The 22,120-nt window shown below is 45.5% G+C and overlaps 1 protein-coding gene across 3 annotated transcripts in view; it reads right to left on the bottom strand.

Annotated features, from left to right (window-relative positions):
* The window catches only part of UNC80 (unc-80 homolog, NALCN channel complex subunit), a 119,469-nt gene that overhangs the window by 82,073 nt on the left and 15,276 nt on the right, over positions 1-22,120 (bottom strand). For 2 of the 3 annotated variants that reach the window (XM_063400155.1, XM_063400154.1), the window contains exons 8-18: positions 19,586-19,847; positions 14,202-14,336; positions 13,289-13,511; positions 11,523-11,663; positions 9,913-10,181; positions 8,927-9,283; positions 8,017-8,163; positions 6,017-6,164; positions 4,521-4,669; positions 2,537-2,703; positions 1,734-1,835 (exon numbers count right to left, since the gene is read on the bottom strand). In XM_063400155.1, coding sequence (XP_063256225.1) covers positions 1,734-1,835; positions 2,537-2,703; positions 4,521-4,669; positions 6,017-6,164; positions 8,017-8,163; positions 8,927-9,283; positions 9,913-10,181; positions 11,523-11,663; positions 13,289-13,511; positions 14,202-14,336; positions 19,586-19,847 — 2,100 coding nt within the window. The remainder of the gene's footprint in view (positions 1-1,733; positions 1,836-2,536; positions 2,704-4,520; positions 4,670-6,016; positions 6,165-8,016; positions 8,164-8,926; positions 9,284-9,912; positions 10,182-11,522; positions 11,664-13,288; positions 13,512-14,201; positions 14,337-19,585; positions 19,848-22,120) is intronic. The other variant, XM_063400156.1, reaches the window with a different exon arrangement.

Raw genomic sequence — 22,120 nt, 5'->3', positions numbered from 1 at the left:
GGTCACCCCTAAAAAGAGTGACTGCCAGGAATCTGAGTCAAAGGCAGGACTTGAGCTCTCCTCTCCACTCATAACATCCATTGAGCAGGTCATTCCCATTTTTAGTTTCTACATATGAAAGGAAACCACCCTCTTTATGTCAAAATGAGCTACATTTATAAGACCACATTAGTAATTTCTACAAGCATTTGTACCAGAGAGCTTCATGGACATCATGACAGCCATTCCTGAACTTTCTCATTCAGCACTGGAACTGGGACAACATTTTTTACTATATTCTTGAGATGTCCCATGGCTATGGCAGGGCTCAGAGAGGAACAACTTCCCGCAATCCAGCAGTAAAAGGCTTTGTGTTGTCCTTGCTGTCTCAGACACAGTGAGGCTCTGTGGGCTCAATTAAGGCAGGAGAACACGGGATGTAGAGCTCTGGGCCTCTGTGCAAGCAATGTCTTCATGCAGTGGCTCTCAAAGCTCTTTAACAAGACAGACACATGCTCAGAGGAGTTAAGTGACTTGCCCAGAATTACTTAGGGAACGGTGGCCGTTTGTAGAATTTTCTAAAATTCTTAAGAGTATTGTTTAACTCAATAGTAAGTGGCAGAATTCTTTGGACACAGATTTCAGTTGTACAATGCCAACAGCAGGTTGATTCCCTGTGCTGAAAAGGGAACCATAGCGATCTTTGGAGACTACGTGCCCAAGGCAGGTCAGGAATGGGCTGGCTCTCACTGAAACATTAATGACCCTTAGCAACAACTTGGAAGTTGAAAATTAATAAACTCATCACCCAGGAGTACAAACAAAGCTTGGAGAACAGCTGTGGTTAAATCTCTGAGGAATTAACATGCTATTCACCACTACGGCAGTGTGGTACACAATACTGACAAATCTACTGTCACCTGAAAAATCTGTGCTGTTTCCCTATCAAAACCAGCATGGGGTCCAGCAGAAAACAGGCATTACCACTGCCACTGAAATTGAAAACCATTGCCATTGAAATTACCATTGCCATTGAAAACAGACAGTACCACTGCCACTGAAATTACCACTGCCATTGAAACAGGCATTACCCTGCCACTGAAATTGAAAACTATTGCCATTGAAATTACCATTGCCACTGAAAACAGGCAGTACCGCTACCACTGAAATTGAAAACCATTGCCATTGAAATTACCATTGCCACTGAAAACAGGCAGTACTGCTACCACTGAAATTGAAAACCATTGCCATTGAAATTACCATTGCCACTGAAAACAGGCAGTACCGCTACCACTGAAATTGAAAACCATTGCCATTGAAAGTGAAAACCATTGCCGTTGAAACAGGCATTGCCACTATCACTGAAACTGAAAACTATTGCCATTGAAACTACCATTGCCATTGAAAACAGGCAGTACCACTACCACTGAAATTACCATTGCCATTGAAACAGGCATTACCACTGCCACTGAAACTGAAAACTATTGCCATTGAAACTACCATTGCCATTGAAAACAGGTAGTACTACTACCATTGAAACTGAAAACTATTGCCACTGAAATTACCACTACCACTGAAATTGAAAACCATTGCAATTGAAACAGGCATTACCCTGCAGTTTGCAGTCGCTCCTGTGTAGACTCTAACAGTTTGTTGTACCCTCCAAACACCTAAGTCTGCCCCCTGTCCATGTGTCCTAACCCCAGAGGGAAGCTGCTGGCACTGGCACACGGAGCAATCCCACGTTTACTCACTGCTCTGGAGTCTGCATCGGGCGGCTCGAGACATAACTGCGGCACTCGTCGGGGGCAGCCGAGGCCTGCCCCTTGTCAATGATGACACTCCCTGCCTCGGACCTGCACACACAGCCAGAGAAACCATCAGCCAGAGGAAACGGATGGCCCAGCTCATGCTCGTCACACACAACTGGATATGGAAACCTGCAAAGCAGCTTTAGAGACGAACCCTCTCCTTAGCAACTTACTGTCTCTAAATACATATTATTCCCAAAAGAGACATCAGCTATTAGCAGCAAAGCCAAGGTTTTCAGGACTTTTTCAACTTTCTTAATCCTTCTTCCCAACATTTTAATAAGACAAATTCCTCAAAGCACCAGAGGAAATTTCTTTTTGCTAAAGAAGCATGTCAGTATTAGATTTCTTCTGGGACTTGTTTTACATAGCAGGGTTTACCTGTCAGAAAAACAGGTACACATCCCAAAGGATGCATATTAAAAAGTACATCCACAGAGTGTTTTGGGAGTGATGCTATGCTTCTTAGTTCTGTTAACCTTTCCTTATTTATGCCAGCGTTACCATGGCACCATTCTCTTATGTCTCTCATATGAGACTGCCAATGCTTTCCTCTGCCGATTTGTTGCATTCTCAGATCATTAAATTTTCAAGGAGGCTGCTGCCACAGCACAAGTCTGTACACCAAGAACTGACATGCTACAAGGATAAAACCATCCCTTGGACTTCCTACATTTGTGTTCAGCACTCACGGTCGTAGAGTCATACACAAGTCAGCCATCTGCCGTCTCCCTCCTGACACCCACCTTTTGCTGGCAGCAGGTTTTGGCTCCTGCTCTGCCTCCTCAGTCTTTTTTCCCGGTATTAGCTTCTCGGCACTGTCCAGGAGGGCGCTGAGTGCCACCCTGCGAAACACGTTCCCGTGAGCCTCCTTGATGAACTGCACCAGCTGCCGGATGTCGCAGTACAGGCCCTGAGCAGCAAGACAGCGAGAAAGAACAAATGGAACAAATTCAGTCTGCAGCTCCTCAAGAGGCAGCGAGAGTCAGTGCTTCCTGAGGAACTTCACCAGGCCATTACTTCTCCTCTGGCTCTGTTGTGATCTACTCTGCAGGTATGTGGTTTGTGCGTTTTGGAAACTCATAGTGCACTCAGGAGAAGCAGACAAGGAGGAGCATTATTATGGAACATGATCTGCAATGGGATACAGCACATGGAGAGGTATCAGAGGCTAAGACACATGAGAAATGAGGGAGCTACAAAGATAACTTAAAGTTTGTTTTATATCATTCACCTAGACCACAAACTTAAAAGGCACAAAATATCTCAGAGGGATGTGAGAGGATGTGGAGTACAAACAATTGCATGTTTTTTTCAGAACCAGTGGGTGTCTTGGGATTTTTTTTTTCATTATTCTAGAGTTTCACATCATATGAAGAGAGAAGAATGACTCACTCATTCCTCATCCTACCTCCTACACTCAAGGCCCTTTTCAGTTGTGAACATTCAGACACATCTGTGATGTGCCAACCACCTCTGTACCTGAGGGCAAGGGGATGGAGGGAATGGTGTTACAGGGCTTGATTTTTGATCTGTGAGCTTTCCTGAAACCCTGGATTATTCTGACAATTTCCAGCAAGAAGCAAAGGAAAACAGCAACAAAAAAAGAAACCCAACAAGCTTATAATTGCATCTGTATCCTGATTAAGGCTTTTTTAAAAAGTAAGATATTGACCACAAGATGGACTTTAAAGAATGACAAAACAACAACAGATCTGCACACGTGCTCTTACATGCTGTACTCTCCATACAGGCACAATCAACAGTGTTACCCTTAGGGTAAGTGTCACCTTACATACTAAAATTTGGTCTAGAAAGATACACAATTTATAAGAAAAATTTACACTTGGTGCTCCTAATCTAGGTCCAATCACGGGGCATGTTCTGCTGTATGCCACCAAATAATCTCTCATGAGAAACATTCCAAAGGAGGAATATCCATAAGAACTTAGGATTTGGACACAGGTAGACAACTCTGCTGGTTTAAGCTGTTAATGTGGTTTTCCTTCTCCTAACCCCTTCACCTCATAGAGCCCTACTGCCCCTTTAGCTGGACTTCAGGGTCTCTACAGCTCTGCTGTAAGGATGGAATACAAGAATGTTTCTTGAAAAATCCTGATTTCTGAGACTAGCTGCTGGAGTACAATTTGGAAGAAGAGCAGCCATGCCACCCAGTCTACTGACTGCTCTGGAAAGCACCTCTGTTTCCCTCAGCTGCTCCTCATAAGACACGTGCTCCAGACCTTTCCCAGCCCCATTTCCCTTCTCTGGACATGCTGCAGCACCCTCAGTGTCCTCCTTGAGCGAGTGGCCCAGAACAGACCCAGATTCTGAGCTGCAGCTTCACTGGTGCCCAGTACGGGCGACACTCACTGCCCTGCACCTGCTGGCCACGCTACCGCTGACACAAACCACAACGCCGCTGCTCTTCTTGCTCATTAATCCCTCCAGGGATTCATGAACTATGCCACTTATCCATTTGGAACAACACAGAAACTGCTTGAACAGAGAAGAAGTTTTCATTCAGACTGCACAACTTTTTTCCTGTGTAAGTTCCCAGGTTCAACGCCAGGGGTACATAAAGGACATCGTGTTTATACAATTTTTCAGCTGCGACTGCATCAGTTGCTACAAGGATTTGGCAAAACTGAATGAATTATCCATTGTAAAGTCTCACTCCTGACACCCCAGTGAAAAAGTAACTTTGTTACCATGGTCTCAGGTGCTTACCAGGTTTTCTGGGCTGTGGAGCTCATGTGTGGTGGATGCACAGCGAGTGATCAGTGACTTGAACATGGCACTCACAATAATGCCCTCTACGCTTTGGGCTGTAGACTTGTTGTCCACTGTGGTGAAGTTATTCCCAAATCCAGCTTTATCTGTAAAATTCCAGCATAAGCAAACCATCGTGTTGGGAACAGTTTAAAAGAGAGGGCTTAAAGACACACGTAAAGGGACTATGATACATGAGACAAGGACATACCTAACATCCTATGCTCAGTGCTCACAATCCCACCCCACAAAAGTATAGCAGAAGAAAAAGGGGTAAAACAAATTGTACGTAAGAAAGCTTCCCAGAAATAGCTGTATTATGAAAAAGGATTGAAATTATCAGGACAATTCTAGCTTTGCTTAATCCACACCTCTCATTTAAAGAAGTGCAGAATAAGACTTAAAATTCGAACAATAACTCCAGCTTTTCTAGTTACCATTCTAAGGGATAAGGGATGTATGATTAAGCAGAAAAGTGACAACACCCATGCAATGAAAATCTTCTGAACTACGACAGTGCTTTCCTTGGAAGGTGCACAAGGACACCAAGCTCTCAGGAAGACTCAGAAAGAATTACACATTTACATGAATTTCAAAAAACATCCCAGTTTCCTGAGAAGATAGAAAAGACTTTCAAGAGCTGCGTGAGCTGCCATGCTTTAAAGAATAAGCCAGTCAATTATTGATGAATACTTAGGAAAATGTCATATGGGAATCTTCCTCATGAAAATTGGCTGTATAATATTCTTTGATGCTTTTCTCTGAAATTCCTGGCATCAAAGATAGGCTAATTAATTAGTCAGGCTCCCTGAGTGTTTCAGAGGAGCCATTCCTACTCTGTAGGCAGCCATTCTTAACAATTGTTCCATGCAGTGACCAAGCATAAATGTTTGATTGTTCTAAAACAGCACACATTAGAACACAATCTTCCTAACTTAAAAAAACCTCCCCAAAGCCCCTTACACACACATGCATGCACATTTGCAGCTGCAGGCATGTGCATCTGTGTGTCCATATTCTCGTTCATTAAAGCCGTTCTTGCTGTTCACTGCCTCCTCCGAGGCACCACAGAGGGTTTTAAAGCTCAATTATATCTCCATTCAGAACAAACCAGGTATTAAACACTCCACCTGGTGCCTTGGTGTGTCATGGAGCAGAAAACTTCCTGCCTGAGGCATCATTTAGTGAAAATCTCTTCTGTGAAGAGCCATGAACAGGAGCATGAATCAAAGGGAGCCCCTCAATTTCAGCGCACTGTGTGCTACAAGATCCTGAGGCAAGATCACTGGGTGGTGAGATCCAAAGTGGTCCCACTCCCTTGGCCCCCACTCGCTCAGGTTTATACATTCTGAGAACAGCGCATCACATCTTGTAGCTTGTGAAGCACAAGAACGTGGCTGCTTTCTGAGGGCACAGTTTCAGAACACAGAAGTGCCAGTTTCAGGTACACTCACTGTCAGTGACGGGCTCCATGCAGAACCCCAGCAAGGCGTGCAGGAAATCCACCACGTTATTGAGAGAGTCCTTGTTCACGTAATCCCTCACGGTCTGCCGGAACTGCATCTTGTCCAGTTTGTACAGCTTTGTGAGGCAGTTCTGCGCCTGCAAGAGCGGCCATCACATCACTTCACATCACATCACAGTATGGGCTCAAGCTTTGCTAGCAAGAGCAAAGTAATTCTGCACTTGGCCAGGGCTCTGCTGCCTCTGAATGGTCCCACAACAAGACAGGTTCACCTCTGCAGCCAACAAGAAATTCAGCACAGAAGAGTGCACCAGTACGGGGCCACTGTGTAAGGTGCTGATAGAGCCACCACGAGCTGTTATCACAAGTGCTCTCTTCCTCCGTCCAACCCCAAAATCTCACTGGATGTGAATGAACTGGCAATGTACCACCTCTGTCAATGCTCAGTGCCTTGGTGGAACAGGGCCTTAGCCACAGGCATCTGATTTTCACCCTCCAGCTCAGATCCAACCCCCTGAAAACACCTGTACCCAATGACCAATTCACATCATACAAAACACTAACCTTTTACTTAAAAGCTATTAATTGTCAACTTCTTATCACAAAACTATCCATCCCACTGGGACCTCATGCAGCCTGGAGTTAAAAGAATCTAAAATAGCATCTCTATAGGAAATAGGAACTCTCCTGTTAGCTACAACTTCCCACTAAACTCAGACATGATTGTCCACACAGTCAACACAAATGGTGCATGCAAAGAAGTTTGGCCAGACAAACACACAGAAAATGCAGCAGACTTACACACGTAGGAAAATATTTTCCTCAATTCAATGGGCCTGATAAGAACCTTAGTTCCAAGAGACATGTGTATTTATGTTTAATGTTATGCATAGGTTTACATGTTTTACTGGCTCAGCTCCAACGGAAGAGTCTAACTGATGTTGTGATGAATATGGTGCCTGTTCAACTCTGTGCACAACCTTTCTACTGCTGCTACTGGCACCCTCCTCACACCATCCTGCCCACTTGTGTGCACTCCTGCAGTACCTGGAAGTCTGGCTAGCACAAGAACACTGGGAGGACACAGAGCAGCCAATCCACCTCGCTGAGAAATCAGCCTCAGAGCCCAGAACCTCATTACAGCTCTGTGGGCATGGCTCAAGCTAACCAAAGCATGGAGAGCAATCTGGTTCACATGCATCCCGTGGGATTAGTAAATTCTCAGTATAGTAATGAAAAATGCTCCCTTCTGCAAGCACACAAGGTGAGGAGGAGGCATGCACTGAGAAGGCCTTTGAAAGGCTCCCATTTAACAGGGAGATGGACTGATCTCAAGGAGACAAACTCTTCTGGATTCAATCTGATGTCTGGGCTGCATTCTGGGCAATTTCCACTGTCTTCACTGGGCTGAACAAAATGTTAGGAATCAACAGTGATGACCCACCAAATCCTTCAGAAGGGCACGAGTGAGTCTTTTACTTCCTTGCAGAACAATAGAACAAGTACAGTGCAAATACAGTGCACTCCAACTATCAGGAGCTGATGGAGCAGCCCAGCAGCAGTCAGTCATAATCACCATTAGGAAAGGTGGACATACTTACACCTCAGACCTCTGGATTTACACAGGCAGCCCAAGGTAGCTGCACCTCTTGCAAATAGCTTATTCTTTTGGGGTAATCTCCTGTGAAAAATGACTAACACCAGCTCACACATGGAATTTGCTCCCATGTATTGTCCCAGCCCTTCTGCTGGGGTGGTCAGAAGCACCCTGGGCCCCAGGTGTGCTCTTACAGAGCCCCAGGGACTGGAAGGCAACACTAAAGCTGAAACTCTGCTTCGGCTGGGCTGCAACACAGTCTGTGAGCTGGGGCCAAAAAGCAACACATTTACTGTCAATACAGGGAAAGCTACAGAGGGGGCAGGCAGCATCTCAGCAGCTGACGTCAAGAGAACACGGGGGAACACTTGAATGAGCTTTAATTCTCTTACATTCTCCCGGAATACCTGGAGTCTCAGGCGGTCTCCAGAGAGCCCTCGGTGTCCTTCTCCACAGCCATAGGCACAGCCCAAGGACTTCACAATTTTGATGAGCATTGTGAGGGCCAGCCTATGGGTGCTGACAGATGGGCCTTCATCCTGAGGGTCACACAGGGAAAGACAGTGTGTAGCCCTGCCACCACCACTGGCGTTCTGTTAGCATTTCACTTTTCACAAACTGCTTTCCCTTTCTCATCTCAGACACTCCATTACTGACTCGTTACTCTTGAAGTGTTCGCTCCAATTATATTTCAGGTTTGGAGACCAGCCCCCTCCCTTGCAGCTCCCATCAAAAAGTTATGCTAAAAATGTGAAGTCTCTACATGCTGCTATGAATATTATTCAGAACTTATTTAAAAAATTAACCCTGAAAAACGGAGAGTTGGCTTGGCTGAGTAGAAAACCAAGCATCTTATTTTAAAATGTCTTAAGATATTATACTACTGTAAGTTGTAATTTCAGATGTCAGCAATGCAACATCTCTCGTCCAATTCTCATAGCAATACTGAAAAATTTATGACTTCCAGTAATCAAATAAAAGAAACTGTGCTCACACACTGGGTTCCATTTTTCCTTTACAAGTTATCAATAATAAACCTGAAAAAAAAATCATTGTGATTGAGGGTTTCAAACACTTTGACAAGGCATTGGAAATGTCTGTGCCAGGCTCACAAACCCCATTTTTGGCAGCTGCTTCCCTGGAGTAGTTACACAGCTTGATTTGCTAATCATGTTTCCTCAGTAGAACCCCAAGTGAGCACCAGGGCAAAACAGAAGGGCAGTGGCACACATACATGCATACTCAATCCTGACAGACATCACAGTACATCTGGAATTGTATAATGTGAGAAGCAAGACACACCTTTTCTTGTTTTTTGTCATTCTTCTCATATGGCCCTCCTCCTCCTCCACCTTCATCACCTCCTCCACCTCCGCCTCCTCCACCACCTCCTTCTTCTTCTCCATCTCCAGCTCCACTAATTGGAGGTGGCCCAAACCCACAAGCTGAACCAGAAGCAGCCCCTTTAAACTGGAAGGATCCTTCACTTGGTCTCTTTTCAGGGGCCTCGTTTTCCTTGTTCTCACTCTTCCTCCGCACTTTCTCCACACAGGGCACCACACCGAGCTGCAGCAAACACTCCACGATGTTCAGTGCCACATCACAAATCCGGGAGCTGATGTCGTGGTTCAGGACCAGGTAAACAGCCTTCAGGACCACCTGAGAGAGCCAAACATCGTATTTAAAGCCAGAATTGCTTTCTCTCCTGGCAACACTTGGTGCCTGGAAATTCTAGATTCCAGAGATCCATTACAGCAGGTGCAGTACAAACTCTGAATAAATAATACACAACCCTAAATACCAAAAGCCTATGATCTGGATGTCAGACAAGAAACCACAGGCTGGGCACAGTCAGGCTGAAAAGGAAACCATGAGATAACATCTGTGAGCCTGAGAACACTGCTTTAGTGCACCAAGAGCTGGCAAACCATTAAGGGGAAAGCAGAAAAAGTGAGGTTTAAGGTGCTAGAAGAAAGGTGCTACTCAGTCCTACACTATTTTATAGGGAAATTGGTGCATGCCCCAGGAACACAGCCATTACAAAATACCACTGAAGATTGGATGTGTGCATTCCACATGCACATGCGCTCCTTGCAAGGAGTAACAGGAGTTGCAGTTTCTCAGAGGAGACTTTTAGGATATGCACAAACGTATCTGACTGACCTTTATGGACTGCTGAGAGAAGTCAGCTAAAGAGGTGGAGGCAAAGCCCATCAAACCCCTGATCTCAATGGTACAGCTACAGTGACAGAAGAGGGACCCGGCTTTCCTCGTTCCTGGCCATTTACCGAGAGATCCAGCATGCCATTCTTGTGGACAAAGCTGTTGGTGCCATCCATGTGATCCGTGTCCTCCAGGCAGCTGTAATTGATGCAGGAGTCCGTCAGGCTCCGCGGGAGGTTGGCACACGCCAGTGGCTCGTGGGGCAGCTCGGGGATGGGCACCTGGTTGCAAAGCTTCCTCATGTGCTCGCTGAAGAAATCGGCGTAGCCCACATTGAACGAGGCCAGCGTGGTGTTGAAGGTGGCCACGGTGATGGTGGAGATCTGGGAGCGCACTGCGGGGAGGAAAAGCTACCTGTGAACTTCCACCTCTGCAGCTGGGGAGTGGAACACTGAGGGAGCAGCTCCTAAAGTGGTTTGCAATGCCAAAAAAACCACAAGTTCCTAATTCCTATCATGTGTACAGCGATCAAAGCTGAACTCATTTCTTCTTTTAAGGCAGTGTAAATTAGAACAACCCCAAACTTGTTCTAGGAGTTCAGTTCTCTGGCAGCTTAAGCTGATCTCAGTTAAATGGGCAGTCAAGTAGTTCAGGCAACTCAGACATTCTAAATCTCATCCAAAAGGATTTTTCTCCCTGCATTAGCCCAGTGCCTCATCTTAAAAGCAGCAGTGCTCTTGCAAGGCAAAGAGAAAGGAGCCTGCAGCTGAAAGGCAGGGGTGAAGGTAGTGGAACCACAGCACAAACCTGAAACAGCTTTCCAAGTTGCATCAATTGGGAGAATTTCATCACACCAGTTAAAGTAAAAAAACCTTGTGACTCTTCATCCATTTTGTGCCCATTTTGGGTGCACCTTGTGTGTAGCCCTGGCCAGGCCCTGTCCTGCCCAAGGTGTACCCTAAAAGCCCTTCAATAAATATCTGCTTTATTTTCTAGCTCTGTCCAGTCTCTGGTCCAGGTCAGCCTTCCCAAGGCATCAGAACCAGGTCCTCATTCCTCTCCACTTGCAGACTCCACACCCATCATGCACCCACCCAGGAAGGCAGGGCAGCCACAGACCAGATGTGCCCAGATGTGCTCGCTGCACCAGGCAGGGCCTGGTGCCATTGTCCCTGTCCCTTAAGCCCCTATGTTCAGCCCAGGCAGAGATAAGGAGTCTTCCTCATCACGAGTGCCACCCATTATCTCTGCCATTGCTGTCACACTGGTATTGCCATTTCTCCAGAGGCCTCCAAGACACAGGGGCCTCAGGGGGACTTTGAGTAAATTTCAAGCCAGGCCTCCAAATGAATAAAGAGAATTAAATACAAAACCTTTGATTTCCAGCAAAATCCAGCAGCTGTTTACTGCATAGAGGCGTTAAATACCACAAAATTCCCTGTGAAACCATTAAAGACAGCCATACCAAGTTTCTGTTCACACTTTTATGTTGTGTTGTGGTAAGGCAAGAAAACCCCAAACCATGCCTTCTCCCTGCTCATGGCCACTTGTTTTAACAACCATGCCAGACAAACATGAATGGTTTGAAACATTTTGCTTCATAGTACCTCAAGAGATAGGGACACAAAAAAGGAAAAATCATTAGTCACATGCTCACACACAGAAACAGTACCGCTTCCTTGCACTTTTTTTGGTCGATTTTCAGTGAAAGGTGTGTGCTGTGTCTCAGATTTACCTTCCTTGACTGTGTTGTCCCCGTGGCTGTTGGAGGGGTCCGGCAGCTCGGAGACCAGCGTGTGGTGGGAGTGCGAGTGCCGGGCGCTCAGCCCCTCCATCTCCGTCGCTGTGTCCGAGCTCCCTCTCCTGGTAAACTTCCCTAGGGCGACAACAAAAAAGATACTTTGTTTACTCACCTCGAGGGGTGGCTGGCGACCACAGGCTGAGGTTAAAAACTAAAAAACTGGGGTCTGTAAAAATCAAGGCTTGTCATCTCGCTGTGAAGCAGGACCAGACATGATGGTGGGGTCCCTCACGCGGTTCACTGACAGAGACCCAAGGGTCCAAGCTCTCTGCAAGGCTCCTCCCCTCAGCACATACAGATTCAGCTGACACCTGCATGATGCCTTAAGTCTTTCCTGCTGTTAGATGTTTACTGCTATTAGATATTTTTCTGTTGTCAGAGGTTTGTTATTGTTAGTTGTTTACTACTGTTAGATACTTATCTGTTATTGAATACCTATTATTAGTAGATATTTAGAGTAGAGACTCAACAAGGAAAAGACCTTGTCAAGCCTCTAAGGGGGGGAAATGATGCCTTTAGTTTTAGCTTTCATGTTTTTCAGATTCTGTGCCTAGGGGTGCAGTTCTGAGCCTCACACTCAGTGTCACTCAGCTCTCTTCACAAAGCAGGGAGACAAAACAAATCCTTTTCCTGCTGGAGACCAAGGACAACAAGTACAAGTTTCAGGCCCAAAAAAATAGTGGACTAAAGAGAGAAAACAAGAAGGATGGGACTTTACAACCCAAAGCTGTAATTGAAGAATTAAACCCCAATATGCAAAAGGACCAAAACTTGTAAAAGTGTCAGCCCTTGTGACTGTTTGTCCATTTTGTGACCATTTTGGGTCCACCCTGGGTGTAGCCCTGGCCAGGCTCTTGTCCTGCCCAAGGTGTACCTTTAAAGGCCCTTCAATAAATATCTGCTTTATTCTCTAGCTCTGTCCAGTCTCTGTTCCAGGTCAGCCTGCCCAAGGCATCATGCACTCTTAACCATCAGCACCTTCAAGAAAATAAGACTGGTCAGCACTGTATGACTCCACCCTTTGGGACATGTTATAGGAATTTAGTTTCTTCTCCTCTTGCCCCCAAAAATAAGTATACTAGGATGAGGAGTGCTAAGGCAAAGGGAATTCTTCAAGAATACAAAAAAAATACTGCTTAGTGAACTGAGAATCTTGAAGCAGCAAATTTTCAGGTTCAAGCACTGTACCTCTGCAATATCAAGACAGTATAAGCCTCGCTGAGAAAATATCCTATTTATATTGTACCCAATATGCACTCCAGGAAAACTGTGAATAGAACTCTTTGGCATACTAAGGACATTGCTAATGATACTAATGACACTGCTGCTAATAATTGTCAACTAATAATACTGTGATTTCTCTTTTAAAGAAGGGAATGCAAACATTCTTTGAATCTATCTGAAGCTGCCCTTGTGCAACGCTTGCTACCACACAGGGAAGTGTATTCCAGTGGAGCAGCGATCACTACAGGTTCCCACAGCAGCTATTATTCCAGTAAAGATGGTAGATTCCAGAGAGAAAGTGAACTGAAGCATAGGTCATTGAGGGGGGGCTGTGAGCAGTTACCAGCAGCTGCGTAAGGCTGCAAACAGAACCAAGGCCAGCGTGACAAAGGGCGTGAGGAACAAACAGCCCCCGCTGTTCCCCGGGCGCGCACAGGGAACGACAGGAGCCTGGGGCACGGACAGCACCGCCTCACCCAGGATGGTGGTGGGCCACCCTCCTCTCTCGAGGCCGCGCCGGTCCTCCCCGACCCCGGAGAAGCTGCCGAAGGAGAAGGTGCTGCGGGTGGGCGACACGTCCAGGTGGTCCTCGTGGAGGAGGAAGGGCACCCCCATGCGCCGCTGCCGCTTCTTCCCGGCGTGGTGGAACGGGATCGAGCCCTTGCGCTCGCGCTCCCGGTCCTCTTTGCGGCTCTTGAACTGCAGGGAAGGAGCAGTTAGGAAGCTCTGAGGCACAGAAAACAGCCACTGGAGGGAAGAGGGTAACACAGATCTGTTTGCCAAGTGTGACTTCCCACTCTGAGCATTTTATCTTGGCCACTTCCCATGGTGAACCTAACCGCATGCTGGGATGCTGTGAGCGTCTGAAGGATTTCAGTCCTGCCCTAGGCTGGGATGGATGCCCTCGGATAATTTTATGACATTCTTTGTCCTCGAGCATAGAATGGATGGTTGGAAACCCAGAGTTGGGCATAGAATGGATGGTTGGAAACCCAGAGCTGGGCATAGAATGGATGGTTGGAAACCCAGAGCTGGGCATAGAATGGATGGTTGGAAACCCAGAGCTAAGATGAGGTAAAACAATCAGAAGAACTGACTGGATTAGCTGGAGCTACAGTGAACACTGGCACTTGAAATGCAGCACTGTTTGAGTAGCCTCCTCTCTTGCAGTTTCATCAGGACAACCACTTGAATAAAACTTCGGTATTGTGTTTGGCACGTGCATATAAAACCCGATGAACCAACACACAGAATCAATTCTAATGAAAAGGGATGATAACCTCACATATGGCATGCACATATATTCCAAGCAGACCTTCAGCAGCTGCTTAGGAAGACACTGAGGTGCTGAATCATAGGTAAATTAAAGTGCAGTTTTCTTTCACTCACCTTTTTGAAGATGTTCATCCCCAGGTCTGTGGAGAGATCTGGAACTGCTGGTCTACGCAAGTTGGTCAGCGAAACCTTGGAAAATGCCTCAGTGCTTAGTGACTTTTCTTCCTCGTTACATTTTATTGTAAGATCCTGCAGCTCCCAAAAGGAGACAAGCACAAGAAATAGAGGATAATCAGCTTTATAAAGGAGCTACTTCCTAGAACTGTCACAGGAGCACTGTAGAGGAAGAAGACCTCCAATTCATTACACAAAGGAGTTTACACGCTTAAAGAAAAATAAACGAACAAACAAAATTTAGAAACTTCCAGAATTATTTCCTTTGTCTAACATTTCAGTCACCAAAGGAAAAAAGTACAGCACAGCCTGGAAAGCCTCAGGCACTGCTGTCAGCCTGGTGTGGTGGCATGGAAGAACATGTTTGATTCTGGTCCCAGGTACGACTCTAAGTAACTTATGATGTCTCTGAGGTCTCGGTTTACACTGATGAGTAATCATAATGGCTACCCTTTGCAAAGCATTTAAGAACTATGCCCTTAGTAACATACACATTTAAATATGTATTTTGGAACTAAACTGCAATAAGCAGCACTGTCCCTTCAAGAAATCTGATTTCTGGAAAATTTATTTACTCACCAAAGAAATCTAAGACTTTTAAATCAGTAAACATCCTTTGCTTGTAATACCAGGGCTCCCTGTCCATCATTTTTCATATGAAACTCCTCCCCCTTGCTATACCCCAGAATGCCCCACAACAGCAAAACCCGTGAGGCTCACTCACCCCACCTTCAGCAGAGCTCACTCAACTCACCTCTCAACAAACAGCACATGCTGCACCTGCCTGCTGCAAAGAGGGAAGCTGGCACAACCTCAGCTCCCAGCCATCTGCTCTCAGTAAACACCTAATGCCCATCTTCCACGAGCTGTGTGTGCAGCTGACCTGACCAAACTCCCTCAGGGTCACTCTCTTCTGCCTAAATATCAGCTTGTTCCCAATGGAACGCTCTTTTCCTCTGCTGTCCCACCAGAAACACCCTGCAGAGAAAGTGGGTCATGTTAAAACACCTTTCTTCTTTCAAAGCAGTGGCAGCTATTTGTCAGGGATAGATGAAGTGACCGCTGTGACAGGTTTGGATTCTGCCTATCCAAACTGCAAATTGCACAGCTTCTGCAGTACACAAGTGTGCAGTTTGATGCACAGAAAGGTCCAGCAGGACCCAGTGACAGTCTTTGCAGCTGAAGTCTAACACCAGTGACAATGTTTGCAGTACCAAATATTTGGGTTCACACATTTTTCAGAGCCTCCTCAGACTAATCAAAGACCACCCTTGGAATCCTCCCTCTTAATTTTATCAGCACAAGAATGTAGGAGACACACAGCCGCGAGGCTCCTCCTCCCACTGTTTGTAATACAGGCATGCTTATCTGCCACCTTGCATCTATGACTAAAGATTCAGAGGAGGAGTCACATATAAAATCCAATACACAGTAAATCAGTATTCAACCCTAGCTGCTCTCAACAGTGAGGCCAGCAAGTACTCCATACAGCTTTCTTCTTAGCTTTTATAGCTCTCTGGCCTCGTCTGGCTACAAAACATTGTATGAGTTTCTTTTGGATTAAGTATCTTTGTCCATTGGTTGCTAAATCAGTGTTTTAGTAGGTGATTTATGACCACCAAAAGACAGAGCAGGGCCTACAGAGACACAAGCCTTGCAAACACACATGCCTTGAAATCTGCTTAGGGTAGATATCAAGCAAACAACACCAGAGAAGCAAATGACAGAATTACTTTAAATCTACAGTGTGGTAAACAATACATTTTCATCAATCAATCCTGTCAAAGAGTGATTAAAAACATGGCTATTCTGTGCAGTAGACTATATGGCAATTATGATAAGCTTAAGATTGGTAAGACAGCAAAATGGTTTGGGTTTGGGGGCTGCTCCTCTAGATTTTGGTTTTTCTATTGTGTTTCTCCTGCGTGACTATGTGTACCAGGCTCATTAGTACTTCTCTCAGCTCTCAGGATTCACACCTGACACTCTTGACTTTCCATCAGCACTGCAGTGAGCACTACAGCAGCATTGGTGCTATGATTAATTCAAGTTTTGTCTCTCTCCCCTGCAAAGGAAGTGCAAGACTGCAGCAGCTTGTGAAGGTCTGCAGGTTCCACGTCCTACACCTGCCCTGACAGGGAATTCACTGCATACAGGGGTCGTACAGGTTTCCTTTATCGTGTGTTGCCTGGTCTGAAACATGTTTACACCACAGCCACTTCTCAGAGGCAGACAGGAATCAATTTATTCCCCTCCATCCATCTCCCCCCTCTCCCACACAACAAGGAGTGCCAGAATGCTGCACTGAAGCCTTTCTTACTGTACTATTCTGTTTACTAGGCAGTACATGGAGGATATTCCTCATGTCCTCTCAATCCCCACTGTAAGCCCAAACTTACATCACAGATGTGATTTTACATACACAGACTCAACAGAAAGTGTAGGAGTTTTGCTGAGGCTCAGGGAGGTGCAGGATCATCGCTTTACCAGTAATCCTGATAAACTGCAGAACAACAGAAACAACGTTGCCTTGCCACAAAAATCTACTGCTCCTTGATGTGATTTGCAGGCAGAGGTGTTTTTCTTTGCTCAGTTTTTGCCTGCCAGTTTATATCTATCCTGCTGAAACACAGAGTGCCAATGTTTTTGAGAAGTTACTGGTCAACCTTTAAGTAGAAATGATGGCACTGTGTTAGGAATCTCCGATCTAGACCGAAAAAATGGCTTTAAGCCGGGCTTGTGAAGGCTCAGCAAACAACCCCCCCCTTGGTTAACAGAAAGGACAAAGCCCAGCCTTTGGGAGGTGGCACTCTCTGCTCTGAACTGGCAGAGAGCCTTGTCTGCCTCTTCTTAACATAAGAACAGCAGTAAAGTTCCTACAGCTGGCTGGGATGAGCCAGAGCCCAGCTGCCTCTCTGTGTTGCACAGGTTTCAGTCCTCAAAGCTGTAAAGAAAGGGGGCATGAGTTGAAGGTTTTGCTGCCTGCAAGACTATTTCACTTCCTCTATCACAGCCCTTGTGTTCAGCAAACTGGAATCCTGAAACAGGATTCTATTTTGATGAAGTATGGTAAAAATACACTGGATTGACACAGAGGTTACCAAAAGCAATCAAACTCAGCCTTGGAGAGAAGCATGCCCTGGACAGAGACCTCACATCAACAGCTACAGTGCACTCAGTGGAACTGTCAAATGGATTTAACAGAAAAATATTAGAGAAGAGCAATGGAGGCCTTTGCAAAGCCGTCTCCTGGAAGCAGAACAGCCTAGAAAAGCAAGAAACAGCCAAGTGTGTGAAAGGAACTGAGTGTTTTACAGCAAAAAGAGAAGAGCCAGGGCAACACTGGTGCAGCCAGTGCCCGAGGAAGCCAACCTCATCCATGCTGCCTCTGTAAATCACTGAGTGCACTCCCTGCTGCACTGGCAGCTAAACTCGCTACTACACAAAACAACCAGGTTGTTATGAGCAGGTGCAAAGGGACAGCACGTGCATGGAAACAGTGAAACACATCAATGGCAATATATTTCAATTTTTCCCTCCAGGAGATGATATTAAGGAGTGTTTTTTGTACACACACAGCAATTATGTAAGATCTCCACACACAGGTAGATTAAGATTAAATACTAATTCTTATCACCTGGTAGTAACAGGGTTATGTCAAGCCTTTACAGAGATGAAGCATGTTATAGAAATGACACTAAAATATAATACCATTTGAACAATACTGCTGCTGCTGAGCCCTGAGAACCACAAGCAAACACTAGTTCTCATAATAATGACAAGAATGTCTATAAAGTCCTGAGATCTAAAACTAACAGTAGTAATATTTACATCGTTTATGCTTGTCTTCTAGATTTTGAGCATCTGAGGTCTACTGGAGAAAAGATACTTTCCCTTCTTTCCAGTCAAAATCTGTCAGAGCCCTGGAAGCAGCAATTTTAGGAAAAACGCCAAGAATTCTGAGATTTCCAACCCAAAAAAAGACATTTGATAGCAAAATGAACAGGTGTTTTACTCGAGCGTGGCATAAAATCGTATGACAAAAATAGATTCTCTGTTAAATTTTGTTAGGCAGTTCTATCAACAAAGTAAATCAGCATTTGCTGCTAAAAACCCACATGACAGGAGAAGGGGGCACAACCTCAAAGTAGCACAAATCCACAAGGAGATTAACTGGAACTACAACAACATTCCCTTTTAATCCCTGGAACAGGTGAGCAACACAAAATAAAAAAATATTTCAGCGCAAACACAGAGATCTTTATTGCATCAAGGTCAGGAGTCCAGCAAACAGGGAGCAAGACTTGACACCTATTAAGACAGTTCCTCTACCAAGAATTTTTTGGCAAATATAAAAGTTATATCATAAGAATCACAGCAGAAGTGACAACATGGAGAGATTTTGCTGACTGCCACTGCTTGCCAAGTCTAATTCAATATTTTAACACAAATGTTTGTCTGAAATGTGCTATCCTGTACTAAATGCTGCTCCTTTTCTCTCATGTATGGGAGTACACCAGAGAAGCTCAGTGGGTCCTGACCATTACACTTGGAAATCTCAGAATTCTTGGTGTTTTTCCTGAAATTGCTGCTTCCAGGGCTCTGACAGATTTTGACTCGAAGGAAGGTGAAGCATCTTTTCTCCAGCAGACCCCAGGTGCTCAAAATCTAGAAGACAAGCATAAATTATGTAATGCAAAGGTATTGGTAACCATTTCTTTTGACAACTGCATCAGTACATTCTGACATTAAAAACTGTTATCTCAGATTACCCCAGATTAATGATCTCAGATCTGTGCAAATACACAGGACAGAGAGTCAAACAGACTTCATTAGCACAGCTGGTTTGACAACCAAGATGCCATGGCAGGAACAAACAGAGCTTTGAAGATTACAGAAGATGGGATTAAACCTCTTTATAGGAAGAGAGGTGATTCAATCAAACTTCTGCAAGCAAAAGATGCTGTAAAATGTATGAGCTGTCTATATGATCTTTAACCTGATTATTGTAGTAGAAAATTATTAACCTTCCTGAAACAGTACGTAAGCTTTTGGAAAATCTGAGTACAATGGAATTCTGATCAGCGAGTCAGTCTTCCTGTCTATCAATCCTCAACACAGATCAGCACTCCAGCGTTCAGCAATCCCAGCTCCAAGCCCCCATCAGATTCTCCCTTCAAAACACTCGTGGCTCTCAGGGTCTCTTCCTGAATCAATGCAAGTATCTGACCTCCGTGCAAGCGAGCCAACACCAAAGCCGTGCCCTTTACTGGTTCAGCAATCACTTCACAGCATCACCACCACCACAGCAGTCCCTTCCTTACCTGGGTTTTGTGCGTGTTCACCAGAGAGGGCGCAGCGGCCACCATGGAGCTGCTGCGGGGCCTCGGTAGGGGGGTGACCTCAGGCTCGGGCGGCTTCTCGGGCTTCTCCTGCAGCATGTGCCTCAGCCTCTGCAGGTAGTACATGAGCGACCACTGTGTGCCCTCCTCGGACCAGTGCGGCTGCAGCAGGCAGCGCAGCACCGCCACGTCGAAGTAGGTGGCATAGCGAGACTTGTGGCACGGCGGGATCACCAGGGACACCCTGCTCCAAAGGCAGCATGCAAACGTCAGTCACCACTAACCCGTCATCTGAGTTTCCCTCACACACCCTGCACAAAGAGCTGACTCTCTGGGACCAGAGGCACCCAACTGAGGAAAGCATGGGTGAGGACACAACTGGATATTGAGCTTGCAGATCTCCAGCAGACTCCAGTACATGCTGTTGGGTGTTTTCTTGGATAGGGCTGATTTCTTAAACGGTGATCTCCAGTGGCTGTGCCAACTGAATCGTTTGTTCAGCAGGACACAGACAATCCTTGAGCATCTGCTGTTCTGATACCAGTTATACATATGTAGGAATGGTTCATATTTGCACATATCAGGCCTCGCTTAAGAAAAAGTGGGCAAGGCAGCTAAGTTAGTTAAACTTTTAAGCTAATTAAATTGATTCCTACATAAATAAAAGTTACTATTATGGGCATTCCTTGCCAAGGTGCTCTAGAGAAAACCACGCCTTTAAGCCCTCACTACAATTTTCTTGCCCTACTAATTTCCGGAAGGATTTTAATATGGAATTCCCTAAGTATTCTAGAAATTAGTTCACACAAAAGCAAGACATGTGTAGTGAGCTCCGAAAATGAGACTCTAGAAAGTTCAGATTTCAAAGGCATCTGTAGCCAATCTTTTTGCAATCAAACGCCCCATACTTTTTACTCCTAATCTTTTACACCATTCCTCTCTCAGCAGAGTACAACTGGTCTGACCTAAACTCTGGACAGTCACTAGCTGTCAGGAAGAGAACCTGTCAGAAAAGAAGCAAGTGAAACGGAGTCACAGGAATGAGAGCCACATAGTAAGAGAAGAGGTGAAACCCTGGGGGTGGGGCAGGAACTCTGGAAATATTTTTTTTGTCTGTTGAATACACATTCTGAATGTTTCCACTCTATATTAGAGACACACCTCTGTGACCTGCTTTACTCCCGGGATTTTGGAATTCTATAAAAATTAAAGAGTACTTTCATGCACTGTATTCTCGGGCATTTGAAAATCATCACATGAACATCAAGTTGGCGGGGTTTTTTTGTTGTTAAAAGCCACTTTTTATTATCAGCTCTGCAAAACAGCCTGCAAACAGCGTGGAGAGGTCATCTCCATCTCGGTGCCAGTACATTCTGAACAGAGGGGTCCAAGGCCACAGTGTTGAAGAGCCTTAGGGAAGAGCAGCACTACTGACCAGTGGGATCTGAGTGCATGGAAACAGGGAGCAGGTGTCAAGGCTCGGATCAACACACGGATCTAGAGCTCCAACTTGCAGGAGCTGGTTTGCTGCCAGCCCCACAAGCCAATGCAGAGCAGCCTGTGTCAGCATCTGCCACATGATACCACATACACAGCTTCAAAGTGTCTCCCCTAGTGCTGCATTCCAGGTAAAAAGGCTGCAAGTTTGACAGCTTCGGAATGAGCTGCTACAAAAACCTGAAAATCTGAATTAGGAAAGGAAACAATGTGAAATGGGAATATGCTGTAACATTTTCCCCATAACCTTGATGTGAAGGGTGGTTTTGTCACGTAGATTCAGCCTGCAAAAACCCAGAAGTTTACTCAAAGTACCCCAGCAAGGGAAATAAAACCCATCATCCCAGTAGCAGTTGTGAGAGGTGATGCACTGCCCCCTGGTCTCTGCAGGACCCTCAGCAGTGTGTGAGGCTGAACAGTCTTTCATGTTCCCCTGTCTGTGACACAGGCTGGAGCAAGGCATGTTCTCTTTATGAAATATTTGTAAATAAAAGTCCTTCCTGCAAAGTCTATTTCCCAGGCAGCCTGTTCAAGGCAGCAGCTGGATAAAGGGCTGTGGTTTATTTGCTTCAGGATTAAACTGTATCATCTCTGTATGGAGAATTACACCGAGAGTAGGAGCGACACTTAGCTAGGATCAGAACAAGCCATTTGTTTAAACAGTTTCTGAAGAACCAAAAGTTAAACTCTGTCGTTCATTTAGAGGAAAATCTAGTGCTTGTCTGATCAGCTCCTGGCTGTCTGTGACTGCAGGGAAAGTGGAAATGCAGCCTTCCCTGAAGCCCTGGCCAAGGACAAAGGAACACTTTGGCTGTTGGTAAGCAGAGTAAACAACATTTGCTCCACAGTTATCTGCTGCTTGGCAACCACAGCTCCCTGTACAGTTTTAACTCATCAATGAGTTGTGCAAATGAGGAGCCATAATGATGCTCTCTTCAAAGCCTGTCTGGAGCTTCATCCCCATGGCAACCACCAGGCCCTGCCTGACAAATTGATCACCTGATTCTGTCTTCTTAAAAG

Source organism: Prinia subflava, chromosome 6, assembly GCF_021018805.1.
Source record: "Prinia subflava isolate CZ2003 ecotype Zambia chromosome 6, Cam_Psub_1.2, whole genome shotgun sequence".
Taxonomy (NCBI): domain Eukaryota; kingdom Metazoa; phylum Chordata; class Aves; order Passeriformes; family Cisticolidae; genus Prinia; species Prinia subflava.
Note: the sequence above shows the minus strand (reverse complement) of the source record. Positions and strands in the feature narration are given on the sequence as shown.